This window comes from Mus caroli, unplaced genomic scaffold, assembly GCF_978045245.1.
Source record: "Mus caroli unplaced genomic scaffold, Mus_caroli_1 scaffold_17, whole genome shotgun sequence".
Classification (NCBI taxonomy): domain Eukaryota; kingdom Metazoa; phylum Chordata; class Mammalia; order Rodentia; family Muridae; genus Mus; species Mus caroli.
In genome coordinates, this window is record NW_028227272.1 from 5,282,346 (window position 1) to 5,300,516 (window position 18,171).

The 18,171-nt window shown below is 49.2% G+C and overlaps 2 protein-coding genes across 4 annotated transcripts in view; one reads left to right on the forward strand and one right to left on the reverse strand.

The window, feature by feature from the left end:
• Nucleotides 1-894: 894 nt before the first annotated feature.
• On the forward strand, nt 895-4,468 carry Litafd (LITAF domain containing). The gene is made up of 4 exons (XM_021185548.2): nt 895-1,010; nt 2,979-3,080; nt 3,350-3,494; nt 4,329-4,468. The coding sequence occupies exons 1-4, from the start codon at nt 983-985 to the stop codon at nt 4,441-4,443; spliced, it is 390 nt and encodes a 129-aa protein (XP_021041207.1). The 5' UTR covers nt 895-982; the 3' UTR covers nt 4,444-4,468.
• A 5,088-nt stretch (nt 4,469-9,556) lies between these two features.
• Usp7 (ubiquitin specific peptidase 7) overlaps nt 9,557-18,171 on the reverse strand; it is a 53,571-nt gene continuing 44,956 nt past the window's right edge. For all 3 annotated transcript variants that reach the window (XM_021185633.3, XM_021185632.3, XM_085832375.1), the window contains exons 19-31: nt 17,799-17,891; nt 17,649-17,716; nt 16,755-16,855; nt 15,810-15,963; nt 15,183-15,250; nt 14,632-14,740; nt 14,468-14,545; nt 13,808-13,908; nt 13,184-13,283; nt 12,347-12,466; nt 12,146-12,217; nt 11,937-12,027; nt 9,557-11,700 (exon numbers count right to left, since the gene is read on the reverse strand). In XM_021185633.3, the coding sequence (XP_021041292.1) occupies nt 11,594-11,700; nt 11,937-12,027; nt 12,146-12,217; nt 12,347-12,466; nt 13,184-13,283; nt 13,808-13,908; nt 14,468-14,545; nt 14,632-14,740; nt 15,183-15,250; nt 15,810-15,963; nt 16,755-16,855; nt 17,649-17,716; nt 17,799-17,891 (1,262 nt within the window). In that variant the 3' untranslated portion in view covers nt 9,557-11,593. The remainder of the gene's footprint in view (nt 11,701-11,936; nt 12,028-12,145; nt 12,218-12,346; nt 12,467-13,183; nt 13,284-13,807; nt 13,909-14,467; nt 14,546-14,631; nt 14,741-15,182; nt 15,251-15,809; nt 15,964-16,754; nt 16,856-17,648; nt 17,717-17,798; nt 17,892-18,171) is intronic.

The following is an 18,171-nucleotide window of genomic DNA, read 5'->3' on the forward strand; positions in this document are numbered from 1 at the left end:
TGGTACACACTATGTTTGACTAAACCCTGTTCCTCCAGGCTTGAACAGTCTCTCAAAGATTTATGCATAAGTCGGGGAACTTGGCCAGGTATATTGCATGCATGTCTTAACTAAAAACAGACAGATGTTGGCAGATTCATTGTTGACTAATTACAAGCAAGAAGTCAGCCAATGTTAACTCCGGGGTGCGTGCTCCCCACACTTCTTCTCTTTCTTTCCTTTCTTTCTTTCTTTCTTTCTTTCTTTCTTTCTTTCTTTCTTTCTTCCTTCCTTTCTTTGTTTTGTTTGTTTTATTGTTTTTTTTTGTTTTGGGGGGGTTGTTTTTTGGTTTTGTTTTTTTTTTCTAGACAGGGTTTCTCTGTGTAGCCCTGGCTGTCCTGGAACTCACTCTGTAGACCAGGCTGGCCTCGAACTCAGAAATCCACCTGCCTCTGCCTCCCGAGTGCTGGGATTAAATGTGTGCACCATCACTGCCCGGCTCTTTCTTTCTTCTTGATATGTATCCCAGATTGGCTTTGAATTTTCCATCCTCTTGCCTCAGCCTCTGAAGTGCTGTGTGAAGACATCACACAGGCCAGTGACAGCAGGCCTGGGTCCATACTTACCTACCTTCTAACTGAAAAGACACTGGTGGTGACTAGTACCTCCATCATGCCTCACATCACCGTGTCTTAGCTGTCTCCCTACTCAGCTCACAAAGCTTAAGCCTGCTGTTGGCAGCGAGGCAGCAGTGGGTATGGAAGGGTCCTTCAGGCTGAGGCATAGGCAGGCACCTCCCTCCCTCTCCAGCGGGACGTGGACACAAGAGCCCCTGCTTTGTGCACCAAAGACATCACAATGGCTGGCTGTGGCAGTTGTAAGAGCTCTCCTTTCTCCCCAGTGGGGTCTCTCCAAGGAAACTTCTGGAACCAGGGGCCCATCCACTCAGAACCTAGAACCCCCTGAGTCTGCTCAATGAATACTTCTGAAACAAAGGACTCTCATGGCACCAAAAGAGGACCCTGACCATGGTGAGGGACCTCATTCGGGTTGAGTGAGAGCTTGAGGAAGCGAGGTGGGAGGGACAATGTATTGGTCGGTCTTGGGGCTGATCCCATCTCCTCCCCCAAGTCTCACTGACCCCTACTGCCCAGGTGACCTGGTAGGGACAATGGGTAAGTTAGGCCTCCAGCATCACATGGAATCTGCCAAACAATACTAATGGCTCCTACATCAATACAACCTCCAGGCGGTACGGCACATAGGACAGGGCAGGGGTCAGGAGGTGGAGCTGCCTATATTCTGAGGTGGCCAAGGAAGGTGTTTGACCCACCTCTGAAGTGTTTCCTCTTTGGAATTCCTACTGACTACACGTAAATGGCCAAGAGGGTTCAGGATGTAGTGGCCTACATAGCTAATCCCAGCACTCAGGAGGCAGAAACAGGCAGATCTCTGATCTACATAATTGAGTCCCAAGACTACATAGAAAAACTCTATCTCCAATAAAATAAAACAAAATGAAATGAAACAGAGGACCCAGGATTATTCAGCTGCGCCCTGGCCCTGTTGGAGTTGGGCTGACTCTAGTACTGGCCACATGTGCTTCATTTCTGACATTTGGGTTCTTCTTTGTAAGAAAAGCCTAAAAATCGATACACCCTGAGTCCTCAAAGTGGAGACAGGAGGGCTACATGGTCAGGGGCTGCCTATTCTGCTTGGTCCTGCTCTGGAAGGAGACTGTATAGGAAGCTGTGAGGGGAAGTCATGGAAATTGGCTCTGAGGGGAAGCTCTGAACAGAGAGAATCACTCTTAACTACTAGGTCCTGCAAATTGGAGTCAGGCCATTGGTGAGCAAGCCCAGGTCTTATTCATCTATGGTTACACAGAAAAACTCTGTGAATCTTGCTGCCAGCCCAGATCATGGTGGCTTAAAAAAAAAAAAAAAAAAGCCATGCCTTTAATTCCAGCAATTTGGAAGACGGAAGCAGGTGGATCTCTGTGAGCTGAAGACCAGCCTGGTCTACAGAGTGAGTTCCAGGACAGCCAGGGCTACACAGAGAAACCCTGTCTCAAAAACAAAACAAAACAACCCCCCCAAACCCAAACAAACAAACAACATGGTGTTTCATTTTGGGTGGTGGCTTATACCAGAAATCTCAGCACTCCAGGCACTGAGGCAAGAGGGTAGCAAATTCCAGGCCAGCCTAAATGAGATTTGTTTTGTTTTGGTTTTTGGTTTTTCGAGACAGGATTTCTCTGTGTAGCCCTGGCTGTCCTGGAACTCACTTTGTAGACCAGGCTGGCTTTGAACTCAGAAATCCGCCTGCCTCTGCCTCCTGAGTGCGCCACCACACCTGGCCTAAATGAGATTTGAACTTAAAAAAATGAACCTGGAGATGCAACTCAGTCAGCTGACAGAGAACTTAGCATGCACTGAGCTCTGGGCTTGTCAGCATTGCATAAACTGGACATGGGGTGCAGGCCAAGGCAGAATGGTAGATGCTCCCTCCCAGTGAGCCTGGAGACACACACCTTCTCTCAACTTCCTCCCGCTACTGAAAGCATCAGAGGAAAGGTAAATATCCTGACTTCAGAGCCCACGCTGAGGTTAGGTCCCTTGCCTTTGGTCAGAAACCTACCTGGTCTCTAATACATATTTACTGAAGGACCTCATGCAAGGTATTCAACCTTTCTGAGCCTCCCTACCTGCAACATTCGGCTCCCGCTTCATTGAGGAATGGGTGAACCATGTTTCCTGTTTGGCACTGTGTGGCCAAATAGCCCTGAGCTAGGCTGCATCTCAGATCTCTTGCACTTCCCCTGTGCAGAAGGAGGGCATAAGTGGAGGCAGAAGTGCCTGAGTTCAATTCCTGGTCCCTCCACCTCCTAAATATATATAACCGTGGGCAACTTAGCTCACAATGGCAGTGTCAGCCACATGGTGGCTCAGTGCCGGCAGATCTGAGTCCTGGGGCCTTGCCTCTTGCTTCTCTCTCAGATGTTCAGCAGCCCAGGGAGACACCACCTCCTTTTTACCCTCCTGGCACAAGAGGACCAGGATCACCTGGAGTTTACCCCGTGTACAACCAAGTCCCACCAGGTAAGTAAGGAACCTGCCTCTCCTCCCTGTGTCAGGTACCCAGAAGGCCAGTCACCAAGCAGACAGCACCTTCTCTGGTGAGCCTGGGCCTCACACTGCTCACCTGAGATGGTGCCATACCTAGAGTTTCTGAGATATCTTCCTTTCTCTACTGCAAACTTATTGGAGGATTTTAGTGTTTGTTTCTTGAGACAGGGTTTCTCCACGGAACCCTGGCTCCCCTGGAACTCACTCTGATCTGACCCATCTTCCCTGCTTCCCTTCCCCAGGCCTGTTCACTGGCATACCTTATATGCCAACTTCGATCCCAGTGCAGACCATATGTCCCTACTGTGGGAACCGTATCATGACAGTGACCACCTATACCCCAGGCCTCCTCACCTGGCTGCTGTGCAGTGGCCTCTTTGTGTTTGGGTAAGTAGTGGGGACCTGCTAGAGATGGGGTGGGACAGCCGAGTGCAGAGAGAACTGGGGACAAAGGGAGGTCCCAGTCTGGGTTTGGTTTCTTCTCTCAGGGTAGTCTGCCCTCTGGCTGCGGGGCTGAAACAATGGATGGGGGTGGGGTGGACAATGCCCACCTGCAGGGCAAATGGCTCCACACAGGTCGCCATCACTGCTTCTGCCAAGAAACAGAGGCTCAGTATAGCTCTCAGCCCAGCTCTGAAGAACTGCTCCCAAAGAACTGAGACCCACACAGAAGTGTAACGAGGGTGCAGGTCAGAACAGGGACCCTACTCAGGTGTGAGGAGGGTGCAGGCCAGCACAGGGACCCTACTCAGGTGTGAGGAGGGTGCAGGCCAGCACAGGGACCCTACTCAGGTGTGAGGAGAGTGCAGGCCAGCACAGGGACCCTACTCAGGTGTGAGGAGAGTGCAGGCCAGCACAGGGACCCTACTCAGGTGTGATGAGGGTGCAGGCCAGCACAGGGACCCTACTCAGGTGTGAGGAGGGTGCAGGCCAGCACAGGGACCCTACTCAGGTGTGAGGAGGGTGCAGGCCAGCACAGGGACCCTACTCAGGTGTGAGGAGGGTGCAGGCCAGCACAGGGACCCTACTCAGGTGTGAGGAGGGTGCAGGCCAGCACAGGGACCCTACTCAGGTGTGAGGAGGGTGCAGGCCAGCACAGGGACCCTACTCAGGTGTGATGAGGGTGCAGGCCAGCACAGGGACCCTACTCGGGTGTGAGGAGGGTGCAGGCCGGCACAGGGACCCTACTCAGGTGAACACACACTGCTTCTGAGGCTGCAGGTGCTTCCTGGGCTGCTGTCTCATCCCCTTCTGCATACGGAGCACCATGGATGTGACCCACTCCTGCCCCTTGTGCCATCACCAGATCTTCTACTTCCATCGCCTGGGATTATGACTATAAACAGCAATAAAGCAACATCAGGGTGTTTATGTGTGTATGAGTGTATGTGTATATGCATGTATGCACTTATATGTCTATGTATATGTGTTTGTGTATGTGTGTATATGTATGCACTATGCATGCATGTGTGTGTGTGTGTGTGTGCCCACCATATACCCATTCATCAAGAGTGGTGGTGAGTGAGTGAAAACACCCTCCACTCTCCTCTGTTCTATCCATGTACCATAGATGGTACCTATATAAGCTTGGGTCACAACATGTGCCGGGTTGGTATCTTCCTCAGGAGGGCTGGAGCACAAGACTCCTCTGACTGACTATAGATGCCGCAGCTCCACCAGCCAAGCCACCTCTTTCCTAGCCTCTTCCTATCAGCTCCAGCTTCTGCCCCTTTGGGAAAACCTGTTAGCCACACCTCATCTGTATAATCCCCCAACCCACATCCAGGTTCACACCCGATTCCCCAGGGACCAGTGCCCCATCACTAACTGCAGTGCCAAGAGAGCGTGGTCCTTTCCTCACTGTGGGTCTCTGCAGTCTGGGATCCTTAGCCCCCAGGGCTGCAGATGTCCTCTGGCCACCCACTAGCAGCTTTCCTCAGCCTGCTTTGTCCCCAGGCTTGCTTGAGCTCCCTTTGGCCACCTCCCTAGGCTTCTGTCCTCTCCAGCAGCCCAGAGGCCTTTTTCCCTGGATGCCTCGGGCAGCCGACAAAGCCCTTGTGTTGGCATGGAAAGAAGATGGCCCTGTAATGAAGAGGAGTGAGGACAGAGTCTAGATCCCCAGAACACACACAGGTGCTGGCTGGGCAGGCGGCACACATGTAATCCCAGCCTTCTAAGTCCCAGAAAGAGGCTCCCAGAGCAAGCTTTGGCTAGTGAGACTAGCCATGTGAGCAAGCTCTGGGTTTGAGGGACCTTGCCTACATGAGTAAGATGATCCTGAACACCAACCTTGGGCCTCCACATGACTGTGCACCTATGTACATGCACACCTACATAGGTGCACCCACATATGTGCAGACAAACAGACAAATGGGGGGACCTCACCGGGTCTCGAGAGCCCTCTCCTGCAGGAGTGGGTGTATGGGGACGGTCTGGCTACCACCTCTCCTCCAATGGCCTCCAGTGCAACCTGCCTTTCTATTCACCCAGTCTCTTCCCCTCCACCTGCCCCCCACACTCTGCTGCTCCCTCATCCCTCGCCAGCCTCACCTGTGGCTAACAGTTAATGGTGCGGTTAATATGGACAAGAATTCAATATTTATTTGGGAGCCTAAGATGAGGATTACCAGCCTTAGTTACATAGTAAATGCCTGTCCCTTTAACAAAAAAAAAAAAAAAAAAGAAAAAGAAAAGAAAAAGCAAAGAGAAATCTGTTGCTGCTGTTGTCCAGATCTAGACTGTCTAGGCAAGGTGCCTTGCCTGGCGTGGGGGTGGACGTGTGATCATATTTATGGAGGCAGGAGGACCTGCCCGCTGTGCACAGCACCATTCCCTGGCTGGGATCCTGGACTGGTTAAGTGAAAAAAAGAGAGCTGGGCTGCAGCACGCAGTTATCCATCTCTGCTTCCTGATTGTGGGTATCAGGTGACTTTCAAGCTGATGCCTGGGAGCTAAAATGACCCTTTCTCCCTTCCATTCTTCTTATCAGAGTAGTTTATCACGGCAACAGTTGCTGCCCCAGAACTCACAGATCATACTCTTTCAATGAGCTGACCTGGGGCCATGTGCAGTGTTTCCTACCTCCCTCCGGACCCCACCCAGACAGCACCCTCTCTACGCACCCCAGAATAGCCCATCCTTCCAGTGCTTTTTCCAGGAAGACTCATGAGCCTGACACCCCTATGACCTAACAGAAGTTTAGGGAGAGGCTACAAGAGAAGTTGGGGAGGGAGGAAGGGGTCCTGCCGAGTCCTCTCCTGCGGTGGGCTCCTTCCTAGGGTTACCGTGCAAAGCAGCCAACAGGAAGGAAGTGGTTGTTAAAAGACCTCAAACTGGCATGTGGATGAGACTAATGGGTAGGATGAGCAGCATTAGGGGCAAGATCAGGAAGGAGGTACAGGGAAATCCACTTTCAGAATGGTTGGATTTTTGTCTTTGTTTGCAATGCTGAGAATTGAAGCGGGGGCTTCGTGTATGACAGGAAGCACTCTACATCCCAAACCCTCCTTTTCATTTTGTAGCAGGGACTTCACTAAATTGCCCAGGCTGGCCTTGAGCTTACTATGTATCTCAGGCAGGCCTGGAACTCACCATCCTCTCCTGACTCAGCCTCTTGACCGCTGGTTTGACAAGTGTGAACTACCACACTGGAGCTCAATTTAATTCTGAAAAAAACCAACTATACTGGTGCAGCTATCATTATATGACTAGAAAGGGGGAAGAGACTTGGGTAAATCACCTGAATAAGAGAAAGGGGGGCACAGGAGGTACATGAGCCACTGATCTGTGCTGGGTTCCCTGTAATACCCTTACTCACCACAGGGAGGTAGCATTGCACCAGCTGACAGAGGTAGAAATCCAGGCTTAGGTGGTCTGGTGACTGAATGCATGGGCAGCCAGAAACTCAGGTCTGCCTCCCTGTATTAGTTTGATATAAAAGCTGTAGATGAGTGGGTAGGTACATTGTGGGTGGGCTAGCAAGCATTCCAGGCTGAGATTGCCAGAAGCCTGAAAATCGGGCGAGGCACACTGCCCAAAGCAGGCAGCTCTCCAGACCTGAGGGGTTCCTTCACCCCCAAGCCTGTCTACCACCTGCAATGAAGGGAACACTGGGAAACTGGACTTCAGAACTTCGAACCTTAATAGCATAGAAATAGGTCTGACACAAGATCACACTATCATGCCAAGTCAGCGTGGGCCTCAGGCAGAAAGCAAGCCTTGGATGAACCTTCCAACTTCACCTGAAAGCTTCCTTCCCTGTTCAGGTCCCTCTCTGTCCCCCATGCAACGTGTTGGGCTTTGACTTGTATTCCTGGACAGGAATGTCTTAGTTGTCAACTCCACAGTGCCCAGGCTGTGACCCCCACACACAGACCCCAGGCTTGCCCATATCATAGAAAGTGGAAGAAACCCACAGTACTGCAGCTGTCTGAAGGTGCTGCTTTACATGGCATCAAGGCTGATGCTGTGTCCAGCTGCCGAGTCAGCCGTGCGAGCTTAAAAGGATGGTGCTGATGACGGTCACCCCACCCTGTGTCAGCCTTATCACTGGAGTGGACAGGTGGGTGTGGCGTGCCATAGCTGTGGTATCAGCAGCCACCATGGCCGGCCTCTGTGCCCACTCCCAGTCTACTGCTGCCAGCCCTGCCCAGCAGGTCCACCTTGGAAATCTACCCTCCAGTTGGTCTGGGGACAGTGAGCTAGGGCCAGGGAGAGAAGTCGGACAGCTTTTGATGTGCCCTTAGCACTGTGCGTGCCACTTAGCTGGAAGGCTAACACTATCCCTCAGCCGAGATGAACCTAAAGGTGCCCCCTCCCAATCTCCTCACCTCCCCCTACTGCAAGCCCAATCCTGAAAAACTGAGCTTAGAACATCCAAGAGCCCAGTATCCTGGCTGGCAGGCAAGGAAATGTGAGCTCACCTCAGAGACCTTTTGGAGTCTGGTCTCCAAACATGTTGAAGGTACAAGCTGGGACCTGCCATCTAGCCCTGCCACTCAGCCAGACCAGGCTGAATAACCTAACATGGGCCAATGGCCCCTGGCAGGGAGGGACAGAGACTATCATACCCACGATTTTGCCCTCAGAATGATCTCAAAGCAGAGGGTCCCAGCTTGCAGGGCTCATTCACAACCACCCATGTCCACCAACAGTAAAACTGAAGGACACAAGGAGATTTGGTCCTGATGGAGCTTTTTGTCTACCTGGGAAATCAAAGTCCCCTGGGGCTCCTTCAAGCCAGCGGGTTGTAAGAACTGCATCTCAGCAGTCCCTAGGAGCAAACTGAGTGCCAGGGGGGACATTGGACTTTGGCTGTGACCCTGTGCAACAGATTAAAGTGACTGTCCCTTCCCTTAGGAACTGAGCCCCATTCCTGGTGCTTAGCCACAGGCAGTGGTGAGTGGACACAAGGCACTCTGCCACAGGGGCAGCTACTGTCCGATAGCACAGGGTTGGGACAGGGACAACATGCTGAGGGCCCCACACATGAAGACAGCCCCAATTCCTACAAAAGCACCTGACCTCTGTCCCTCATCAGCTTCCACAGACATCCATTCCAGGAAGGGCTGTACCTATTCCCCATGTGGCACAACCAGACTTGGTTTTTACTTTGAGAGAGGGTTTGTACTATGTAGCCCAGACTAGTCTCATCGGTGGCTGGGATCACCACCCTGCCAGGCTTCATCAATATAACCACACATTTACCCTAACAGCCAGCTGGAAAGCAATATGGTATTCCTCCTTGCCAGATGTGCTTGGTCACAGGGACAGTTGGCTCCATCAACGCTCTGCTAAAGGGGGGAGTGGTCTCCGAGGAGCCACAGGGAGACCTGGGACCTAGCCCGGCTAGCTCTAGTGTTGAAGAAAACCACAGAGAGCCGGGCGTGGTGGCGCACGCCTTTAATCCCAGCACTTGGGAGGCAGAGGCAGGCGGATTTCTGAGTTCGAGGCCAGCCTGGTCTACAGAGTGAGTGCCAGGACAGCCAGGGCTACACAGAGAAACCCTGTCTCGAAAAACCAAAAAAAAAAGAAAACCACAGAGGCCAATGACCCATGGTTTTCAAGCTTGGGTCTCAGGCGTCCCAGACCCTTATGCGTAGCTAGGGATGGCTTTGAACTCATTACCCTGTTTCCACTTTGGTATGCACAACCATTCCAGCTTCATGCCCTGAGTAGAATCACACAGCCACCAAGGCTGCAAGCCCTCACTGAAGTCACAATCCCCCTCTATCAACACCCACGTCACAGAGCAAAGGGACCCGACGGCATCCTCAGGGGATACAGTGAGCAGGTTGGAAGAAAACCGTTTCTCACATTTTAGTAATACTTAAATTTAGAAGTAGAAATCTGCTTCTACCTCCCCCCAAATCAGGTAAATGAACTTGGTATTTTGGGAGCTGGTAAGGAATGGAGAAATGAATGCGGCACACAAGAAACACTACAAGAAGTTATTTGAAAAATAGTCATTTAATATTTAAGGGAGAATAGAAATCGTGGGTATCTAAGTCTGAGCAACCCCAACAAACCCTGAAACAGGAACACCTTGGGGTTCAAAGGCCAACATTGGGTGAGCAGTCCTCATTATCTTGCCTGTAACTACCTGTAACTTCTCATTTACAGGCCAAAGGGCCCAGCAGGATCGAGGCCCACCTGGCCCCCCACGATGTGCTGCTTTCCCCACTCATCTGGATACAATAAGTTATCAGAAGGCACACAATTCATAGTGCAACAGAGAAAGGAAGTCGGGTTACAGACTGGCTCAGAACCAGGAGGCCCGAGGTAACCCACAGCACACCAGTGGCCTCCCCCAGACGCCTCACGCAGAGTCCCTACACTTCTTCCTCAGTCTGAATACAGACTCCAAGGGACTCCACCTGAGGATGCTTGCATTTTCCTTAGATACTGGGGATGAAGCCCAGGGCCTTGCACATACTAGACAAGTTCTGTGGCGCCAGCTACATTCCAAATTCTTGTCAGGGTCTGTCTGCGTAGCACAGGCTGATCTGCCGCTCCTCCCCCAGCCTCCTAACTGCTAGGATTATAGGCCCATGCCACCACACCTTACAAACCCTTACCCCTCAAGCTCCAATGGGAAGCCAGGAGTTCACACCTTTAAACCCAACACTTGGGAAGCGGAGGCAGGTGGACCTTTGTGCGTTCAAGATCAGCCTGGTCTACGTAGCAAGCTTCAGGCCTGTAGGGCAAAACCATGTCTCAAAAAGAAAATAAAAACTGCCACCCAAAGGAAAAAGCCAGGTGAGAAAGCACGTGGCGGCTGAAAGCCTGGCTCAACGCAAAGCTCCCAGGGGAGCACAGTCACCCTCGGCTTCCACAGCAGTCATTGGATTATAATTTTTATAGAAAATTTTATTCAACATACAACATTTTCCAGCAAAAAGGCAATATACAGGAGAATTGGTGTACACTGCTGCTACAGAAACAAACAGAAGTACTGGGGGTGGGAAAGAAGTGTGGCTTGCTCCTTCTATTTGCACTCCAAACTAGACACGCAGCTGGCATTAGCTCCAACAAAAAGGGAAACAAGGAGAAGACTCAAATAAAGCTACGCAGAGTGTCCAAGTCGGCCAGGGTCACTCGCACTCACCCAATAGAAAATGGCCTCCTCCCAGGGCAAATTGTACAGGTTTCATTCATTAAATATACAATTTCATTTTCCATTTTTCCTTTTTTATTTTATCTTTTTTACAAAGTCAACAGCGTGCATGCGCCCTTGCTAAAAGGCTCTCTCCTCTGTCGCTCGTCCACTCCGTCCTCACAGAAGCCTAGAGTGACTTTTCACCTGCTCAGATCATTACATTTGCCAATGGGCAACAGAGTAAACCTTAATCGTATCTGACAATGTTCTCAGTGTATAAAAGACCCCTAACTGCCAGGACCGCATTCAGTGCATCCACTTCGTGAATAGGCTGCTGAACAGTACTAACTGACAAAGAGAGACGGTTATTAAAAAGCCTCCAGGCAGCTGAGGAGAGGAAGCCCAGGAAGGGCCAGCAACGGACATGGTGAAGGAGAGCGCTATTGACTAGGGTGGTTTTCTCTGGTTTGCCTTTACAGGTCACTGAAAGTCTAACTGAAGGAAGAAACTGGATGAGCCTACTCATCAGCCTGACGAGCTGCAGGGCAGGTGGCCAGGCTGCCTGCGCCAACCAGGGACTTCTGCCAGGGACTCACCCCCTAGGAACCTCTTCTCTTCTCCCATGCTGCGGATGGCTGCCTTGCATTGTGGTTACCATAAAAGAACTCTCATTGGCATCCAAGCTTTATAAAAACACCTTCATTTTGCTCCAAAAGGGCAGTCAATAGATACAGAGAAGCCAAACTGAACAGCCTCAACAAAATAAAACATCAGCAGCAAGTCCTCTTGCTGGAGACTTCGGGGAGAGTGCACGTGCACCAGAGGTCTACGGCTGTTAAAAAGGGCACACACCCACGCACTGTCCCTCGCCTTGGACACGGGAAGGAAGTCAGTTGTGGATTTTAATTGCCTTTTCTAGGTAAGTGTAGCGACTCCTCTTTGGGGCTTTGTTGAAGTGGTCAAGCCCTAGCCAAGGCCGAGGATGAGACATGTTACCTGGCAGGGACAAAGAACAAACCATTAAGACCCAGGCTCTCTGGTAACTACTAGAGTCACAAGTCCTCACATAGATGGCTGCTCAGTCAAGCCAGGGACCATTAGCCATTTGTTAAAGCCAGAGTCTCCCAGCCTCAGCCCCAACAGTGACCTGATCCCAGGACTGCTGCCTTCCAATGGCTGTACACTTTCAAGACCTACAGTCCAAACGACAGCCTCTCCTGAGAGCTTCTTACCAGGTTGTGGCTCAAAGTCCTTCAAATTCACTTCATACTCATCTTCATTGATGTACTGGTGCCGGCCCATCATGACAATTGCAAATTTAAACTGGAAAACACAAGCAAAACTCCCCAATTATCTTCTGCCCGCCAAAGCGGCCCAGCTACCTCACTCTGGATTCAAGTGCTAGTCACTGAGGTAGAGCCAGGCTCTCAAGCACACCTACCTTTTCAAACTCCTTCTCCTGGATGTCCAGCAGGCTCTGTATCCGCTTCATCACCTCTCGGAAATGCTCACCCTGGGAAGACAAGGGGGACAGGTGTGCTGGATGCCAAAGCCAGGGTTGTCTGTGCAAGTAGCTGAGATCAGCAAGGCATTCAAAGGCACAGGGTTCTAACAAAAGATCCCCAACCCTTTCAACTCTTACCTGGTGTATCCTCAGCAAAAATGGAATTCCAAACGTCCCAAACACCTCTTTGTGGAAATGTGCCACTGTGATTAGCATCTCGTTTTCCTTATCTATGTCTACCTGGTCCAAAGGTATTTCCTAGAGACACATTGTAAACACAAAGACACTAAATTTAAATTCTAACCTGACACGCACTGGGCACACTCCCATTTAGATACAGATGACCCTGAAAGGTTCACATGTCTACCACACTGGCACTACCAGGAGGTGACAGGAACTGACTAGGGTGAGTGGACAGAAGAGGAGGAAGGTTGCTGAGCTGTGGCCTGGAAGCTACAGTAGGAGCGGGTGTCTGTAGAGCACAAAGTGATTCCCAGAACCCCCAGTGGATCACAACATGTTACTCCACCTCCAGTAGATCTTGGCACCCTGTGCTGGGCTCTGCTTACAGCACACAGATAACAAATGAAGGCATAAGTGTGTTCCACCACACCTGGAACCAACGAATTTAAAGACAAACCCACATGATTTCCCTCACAAGGGGTCAAGGGTAACAGGATGAAAAGGCAGGCAGCAGTGGTTTGGGATGAACAGGCTCTGGGTGCCAATGGCTGCACAAGGCAACTGTGCTCGGCACCACCAGGTACACACCAGGCAGTGGCTCATTACCAGATGCTATGTGCAGTTTTTTCATACTGCAGCCTTTTTAAAGGCTAAGAGGAAATTGACCTCGATGAACTAACAAGCTACTTTGTGTACAGCAGAATGGATGCTACAGTGGCACCCACCCCAGCACAAGACAGCCACTGCATTGCAGGCCCACAAGCAGGGCAAGGCCAGCAAGGTGACAGTTACCTCTATTCTAAAAGTCCGACTCGTTGCAGGAGATAAGCATTCTAATAGTTCATCTTCTTGATGCACACCAATAATTTTGTAGCTCACAATTTCTAGCAGCCTAAAAGGAGAAAAATGGCGCAATGAAGTATTTATCTCATGTAAGGACACAAGCGCGGCAGGCATGATGGTGCTCAGAAGAGGAGCACCACACTCAGGTGCATATGGATCATACTCTCTAGTGACTGAGTTCAATACAGGAGGGGAGCAGGCTCAGCAGTAACCGGAGTCCTGCCTGTTGCTATGGAAATCCCTAAGAAAGCATTCGGAGAACCAACCAGTCAGTCCAAAGGCCACCTGTCTGACATTTGTAGGCAAAACCACAGAAATACACAGGACTCAGAAAAGCAGAATCACTTTACAGTCTGCATAGGGCTACACTCAACCACCCAAGAAGTATGGGCACCCAATCTGTCCTGCCGTTCTGTTCCTTTGCTACAGGCATCATACCCATTTACTACAGTTAACTGATGAGAAGTTGGGAAATGGGCTGGGGCTTTGCAAAAAGCAACTGCAGAAGGATGGGGCCGTTTGGTTTTGGAGTGAACGGCTGTTCCACCCTCCTGCAGCTCAGGAGATACTTGCCTAAGTCTCCCTGACGCTTTGTCACCGAGCTCCACGGCTTTTTTACATTCTTCTAACAGGTCCCGGACACAGCCATGCTTGTCTGGGTATAGTGTTATTTCCTATGTGATGACAGGATATTATAAGTCTTTAAAGAAAACAGACTTCTGCTGCAACAAACCCAACGTCTTCTCTAGTTCTAGTTGGGAGAGGCAGGATTCAGTCAGGAATCCTCTGTAGGAGGAGTGTCTCCACCAAACCAGGACTTGAGATGTTTCTGAGATAATCCCTGGGTTACCCCGAGAGCGCTCCTGTTCTCAGCATCAGGAGACTGGTCAAAAGGAGATGAAGATAAAATGGTCTGGTGACCAGGTAAGCGGGATCTTTCCTTCACAGATGTGGCATAGGGAGCAGCACAGCTTGGCTGTGTGCACATTCCTAGCAGGATCTACCCAGGTTAGGTTAGGCCACGGCTGCAGCAGCAGTGTGAGGACAACATGGCACTTGCTGGGCCAAGGAACCATAAAGACACTTCAAGCTCCTGTTTGGGGTCTTTTAGCTCAGCAATGCTTACTTCGGGCTTTCGCTTTCAAAGGCCACTACCATATGCCCCCACTGAGAAAATACTCTTAGTTCTAGAGCTCTGAAAGGGTAACAGTAACACTAGACAAAAATGCTTACCTCTTCCCTAAATTGGCTGTTTAACCATATACACTTAAAACTTCTCCTGTTCTCAAAGTCGGTGATTTTCATCTTAAGCTATTAAGAAAGAGACACTTGTTCAAACACACTCCTGAGAAACCACGCCTTCCCTTTGTTACCCAGTTTTGTTGACTTGGACTCACTTGCTGATAGTAAAGTTTCTTAGGTTGTCTTGGCTTGAAGAATTGTAGAAGATCTCTTAAAGTACCTTCGTAATTATGCCTAAGAGGATTACCGGGGCCGTCCCTATAACTGCAAGAAAACAGTGCATGAATAAACTGTTTACTGATCTACAATACACTCCAACTAAGAACAAAAGCAGACTTGGGTGTGCACTGTCTGAAAGCTGTGTGCCTACCTAGCCCATTTCTGTTCCCCATACCTTAGTCTCTCATCACAAGCCTTAAAAATACTCTCTGTAAAGGGAAAGAGCACACACAAGTCTCTGTAGCTGCCTAGGACCCTGGATCCAACAAAGCATGAAGGGCCAACCAAAACCTAGTCCAGCATGAGGAGGTGGACAATTACTGCACCACCTCTGGGTCATGTGGTTAAAATGGAAGTAATGAAATACACCTGTATGTAAACTTAGAGGTGATCTACCTATCTAGTCAAGCGTGCTCACACAACGCCGGGTGGAACTCAGCACATAGGAAAGAGCAGCCAGTCAGCAGCCAGAGTGAGGCTCACTTACCCTTGAGACTTGAAAAACTGCAGCAACATGGGGTCTGTGTTGAGCCTCTGTGCAACTGTCTTTGCAACCTAGGGAGTAGAAAAAGACCAGAAGAGGGGAGGTTGGCACTCTGGGGAAAGGCTGGACATTTGCTCATAAGTCTTGGGGTTCATTATTTAGTTAAGTTTCTTAAAAAAAAAAAAAAAAAGTGATATTCACATGTAACCTGAAATGAAATACCCTAGAAATTTTCTATTAGCCAGAACAAAACAATATTCTTAACATGTGTCACGATGGAAGCAACCTATTTGAACAACGGTTTTCAGTTGAACGCTTATGTATCTATGTAGCATAATATAATGTGATAGATGGCATCAGTAACTGTAGTTATATTTACACTTTATACTTATGTGATAATACATAATATATAAATCGCATTTATCTCTTTAGACATAGTCATCGTTTCTTTTCTGTGTGGCGAACCTTTAAACAAGTTTCACTTTTCAGAACTCTGAGGCACCTTACTGTGTGGCCCAGGTTGGTCTTACATTTGCTGTACAGTATAAGGAAGCCTGAAACTCAAAATCTGTCTCAAGGCAGTCTTCCTTCTTACCGAAGAGTTGAAGCCACAAGGAGCCTGTTTAATACCTGAAAATAATTCATCCTATTTGATAATGTGACCACAAATCCAGGGTCATTGGGGATCGTTTTGTCACAGAAGATGACGTCGACCCGGTGGTAGAGATCTCTGAAATATTCTTTAGCAGTGGGCAGCTCACTGTTATCGTTTTCTGGGTCATCCCTGGGGAGGAACAAGTGCATGTCAAGCAGTGTGATGATGGAAAGCAGACTGTGCTCACCAGAAGCTACAAGGAGCCGGCCTCAGCTACCTTTGTAGCAAGGCACAGCAAGATAAGCAAGTATATGCTTTAAGAGGTGGCTCAGAGGTTAAGAGCACTTCCAGAGGACCTAACAGCCATATGGTGGCCAATAACCATCTTTAATTCTAGTCCCAAGGGATCTATCCTGATATCCACACTACTGGCTTCCACCAGCAGCAGCAGGCACGCGCACTGTGCGTAGACACAGACAGACAAAACATTCATACACATAAAAGCAGCACAAACTAATTGAGGCTCTACAGTAAGGTCTCAGTGCCAGCAGCTTGCTCAGTGACTGCACACCTCCCCACAGACAGGCTCTCTGCCGAGCAGTGCACTAGCCTGGCCTGCAGGTGTGGACACAGGCAGAAGAGGAACCTTCTAAAGAAGGCCAGTCTCAAGTACTTTCAGAGAAGGACGTGGACTTGTACTCTACAAAGATGTCTCAGTTTGGCCCCTACAGACATTCCTCGGACATCAGAGAACGTGGGCTTGGGAGACAGGCTCTCACAGTCCCAGCAGATGTCAAAGCTTGCAATGTAGCTCCTGGGTCCTGCAGCCTCTCTGCCTCCCAAGGTCTACAACTGCAGGTGCTCACCACCGTATCACCAAGAGAACTCTAACTAAGGTCACTGTTCACATTCCCTAACACCAAAGCTGACCCAGAGTAGCAACTGCCCACGACTGAGGAGGACACTCCAAGGATACATACTTCTGAAACACTATGATGTCACCATCCATCAGCTCATCAAGGGCTTTATCAAGAGACACATCATAGTCCTGAATTCTCTCTGTTAAATTCGGCTTAACTTCCTACAGGAAGAGATAGCAAGTGGTTATATTTAAGAACTTCTTGTATGACCAGATTTTTTTGTTATTGTTTTTAAGCCTTTTCTATATTCAAATCTTTTTCATCTACATGTTGTGCATTTTAGTTTTTGAGACAGGGTCTACTTGGGTTTTTTTTTTTTTTTTAGGTTGGCCCTGGATGCCAGCCATGGCCTCTCAGGGTCTACTTGGGTTTTTTTTTTTAGGTTGGCCCTGGATGCCAGCCTTGGCCTCTCAAGGTACCAAGGACTCCAAACTCACACGACCACACCTGGCTTATGCACATTTTTATTAAGTTAAAATACAAATGGAAAAACAAATTTTTACCTATCTAATGATCCCCAATTCTAAACAGATAAAAAATATATACTTAAAATGGGTAGCACGGTGTGGTGGGCAATAGAGGTGGTAAGATTAGGAGGCCAATGTAACAATATACAAAGTAGCTATATATAAAGGAGCCTCAATCTGTTTGCATTATCTGAGGCACTTTCTCAATAAAACACAAAACACACTGGAATTGTCAACTAAAGTTGACCTGGTGGTGGTACATGCCCTTCAATCCCAGCAACTAGGAGGCAGCCTGGTCTACAGATCGAGGTTTCAGGACAGCCAGGGCTATACAGGCAAACCATGTTTCAACACCCATGCTACCCACCAAGAAAGAGAAGACCCAAATCAAGTACAGAGTAAGCAATAATGATTTTCAAGACTAAGAGAACCACGTCCCTCCCAAGCAGAAATGGTGTAATGACTACAGAGAGATAAACAAGCAAACCTCATAGAGGATAAGGCTGGTGTCCTGGATGAATCCTGCTCTGTCACACATGACCGGGAGCAAGTCACCTAGAGTAAAGACATCTATTAAATACACAACGGTAACGCACGGAGCAAAAGCCAGCCCAAAGGAGGTACAGCCAGGACTTACGTATTTTACAGGATATGGGTGTGTAGATATGTCCACAGTAATTCAAGCTCCGGGTTTTAGGATCATACATCTTCAAAAATAACATTACATCATCTACAAGTTGATGAACAGGCTGTTAGCGTCCTAATCTTTAGTGAAATGTTTGAAAATGCTAACAAGCAAGCTTCGGTTAAGTGACAACCCCTCACAGTGACAAGTCCCCAGAAGGTAACAGTGACACGAGGCTCCTTCAGGAGGCTGATTCTGTGATGGCAGAGTTGGGCTCCACAAATCACAGCTCGTGACTCAGTATTTGAGGAGGTGAACAGGACACTCAGTGCAACAAGTGAGGTGACTATGTCAAAAAAGTTGGGTATCCTCCACAAAAGTGACC

Bases quoted from the DNA above. Each gene is read 5' to 3' on its own strand.
- Litafd (XM_021185548.2), top strand. From the start codon at position 983: ATGGCACCAAAAGAGGACCCTGACCATG. The intron at 1,011-2,978 runs GTGAGGGACCTC...CTTCTCTCTCAG, and splicing joins AAAAGAGGACCCTGACCATG to ATGTTCAGCAGCCCAGGGAG. The intron at 3,495-4,328 runs GTAAGTAGTGGG...CTGAGGCTGCAG, and splicing joins AGTGGCCTCTTTGTGTTTGG to GTGCTTCCTGGGCTGCTGTC.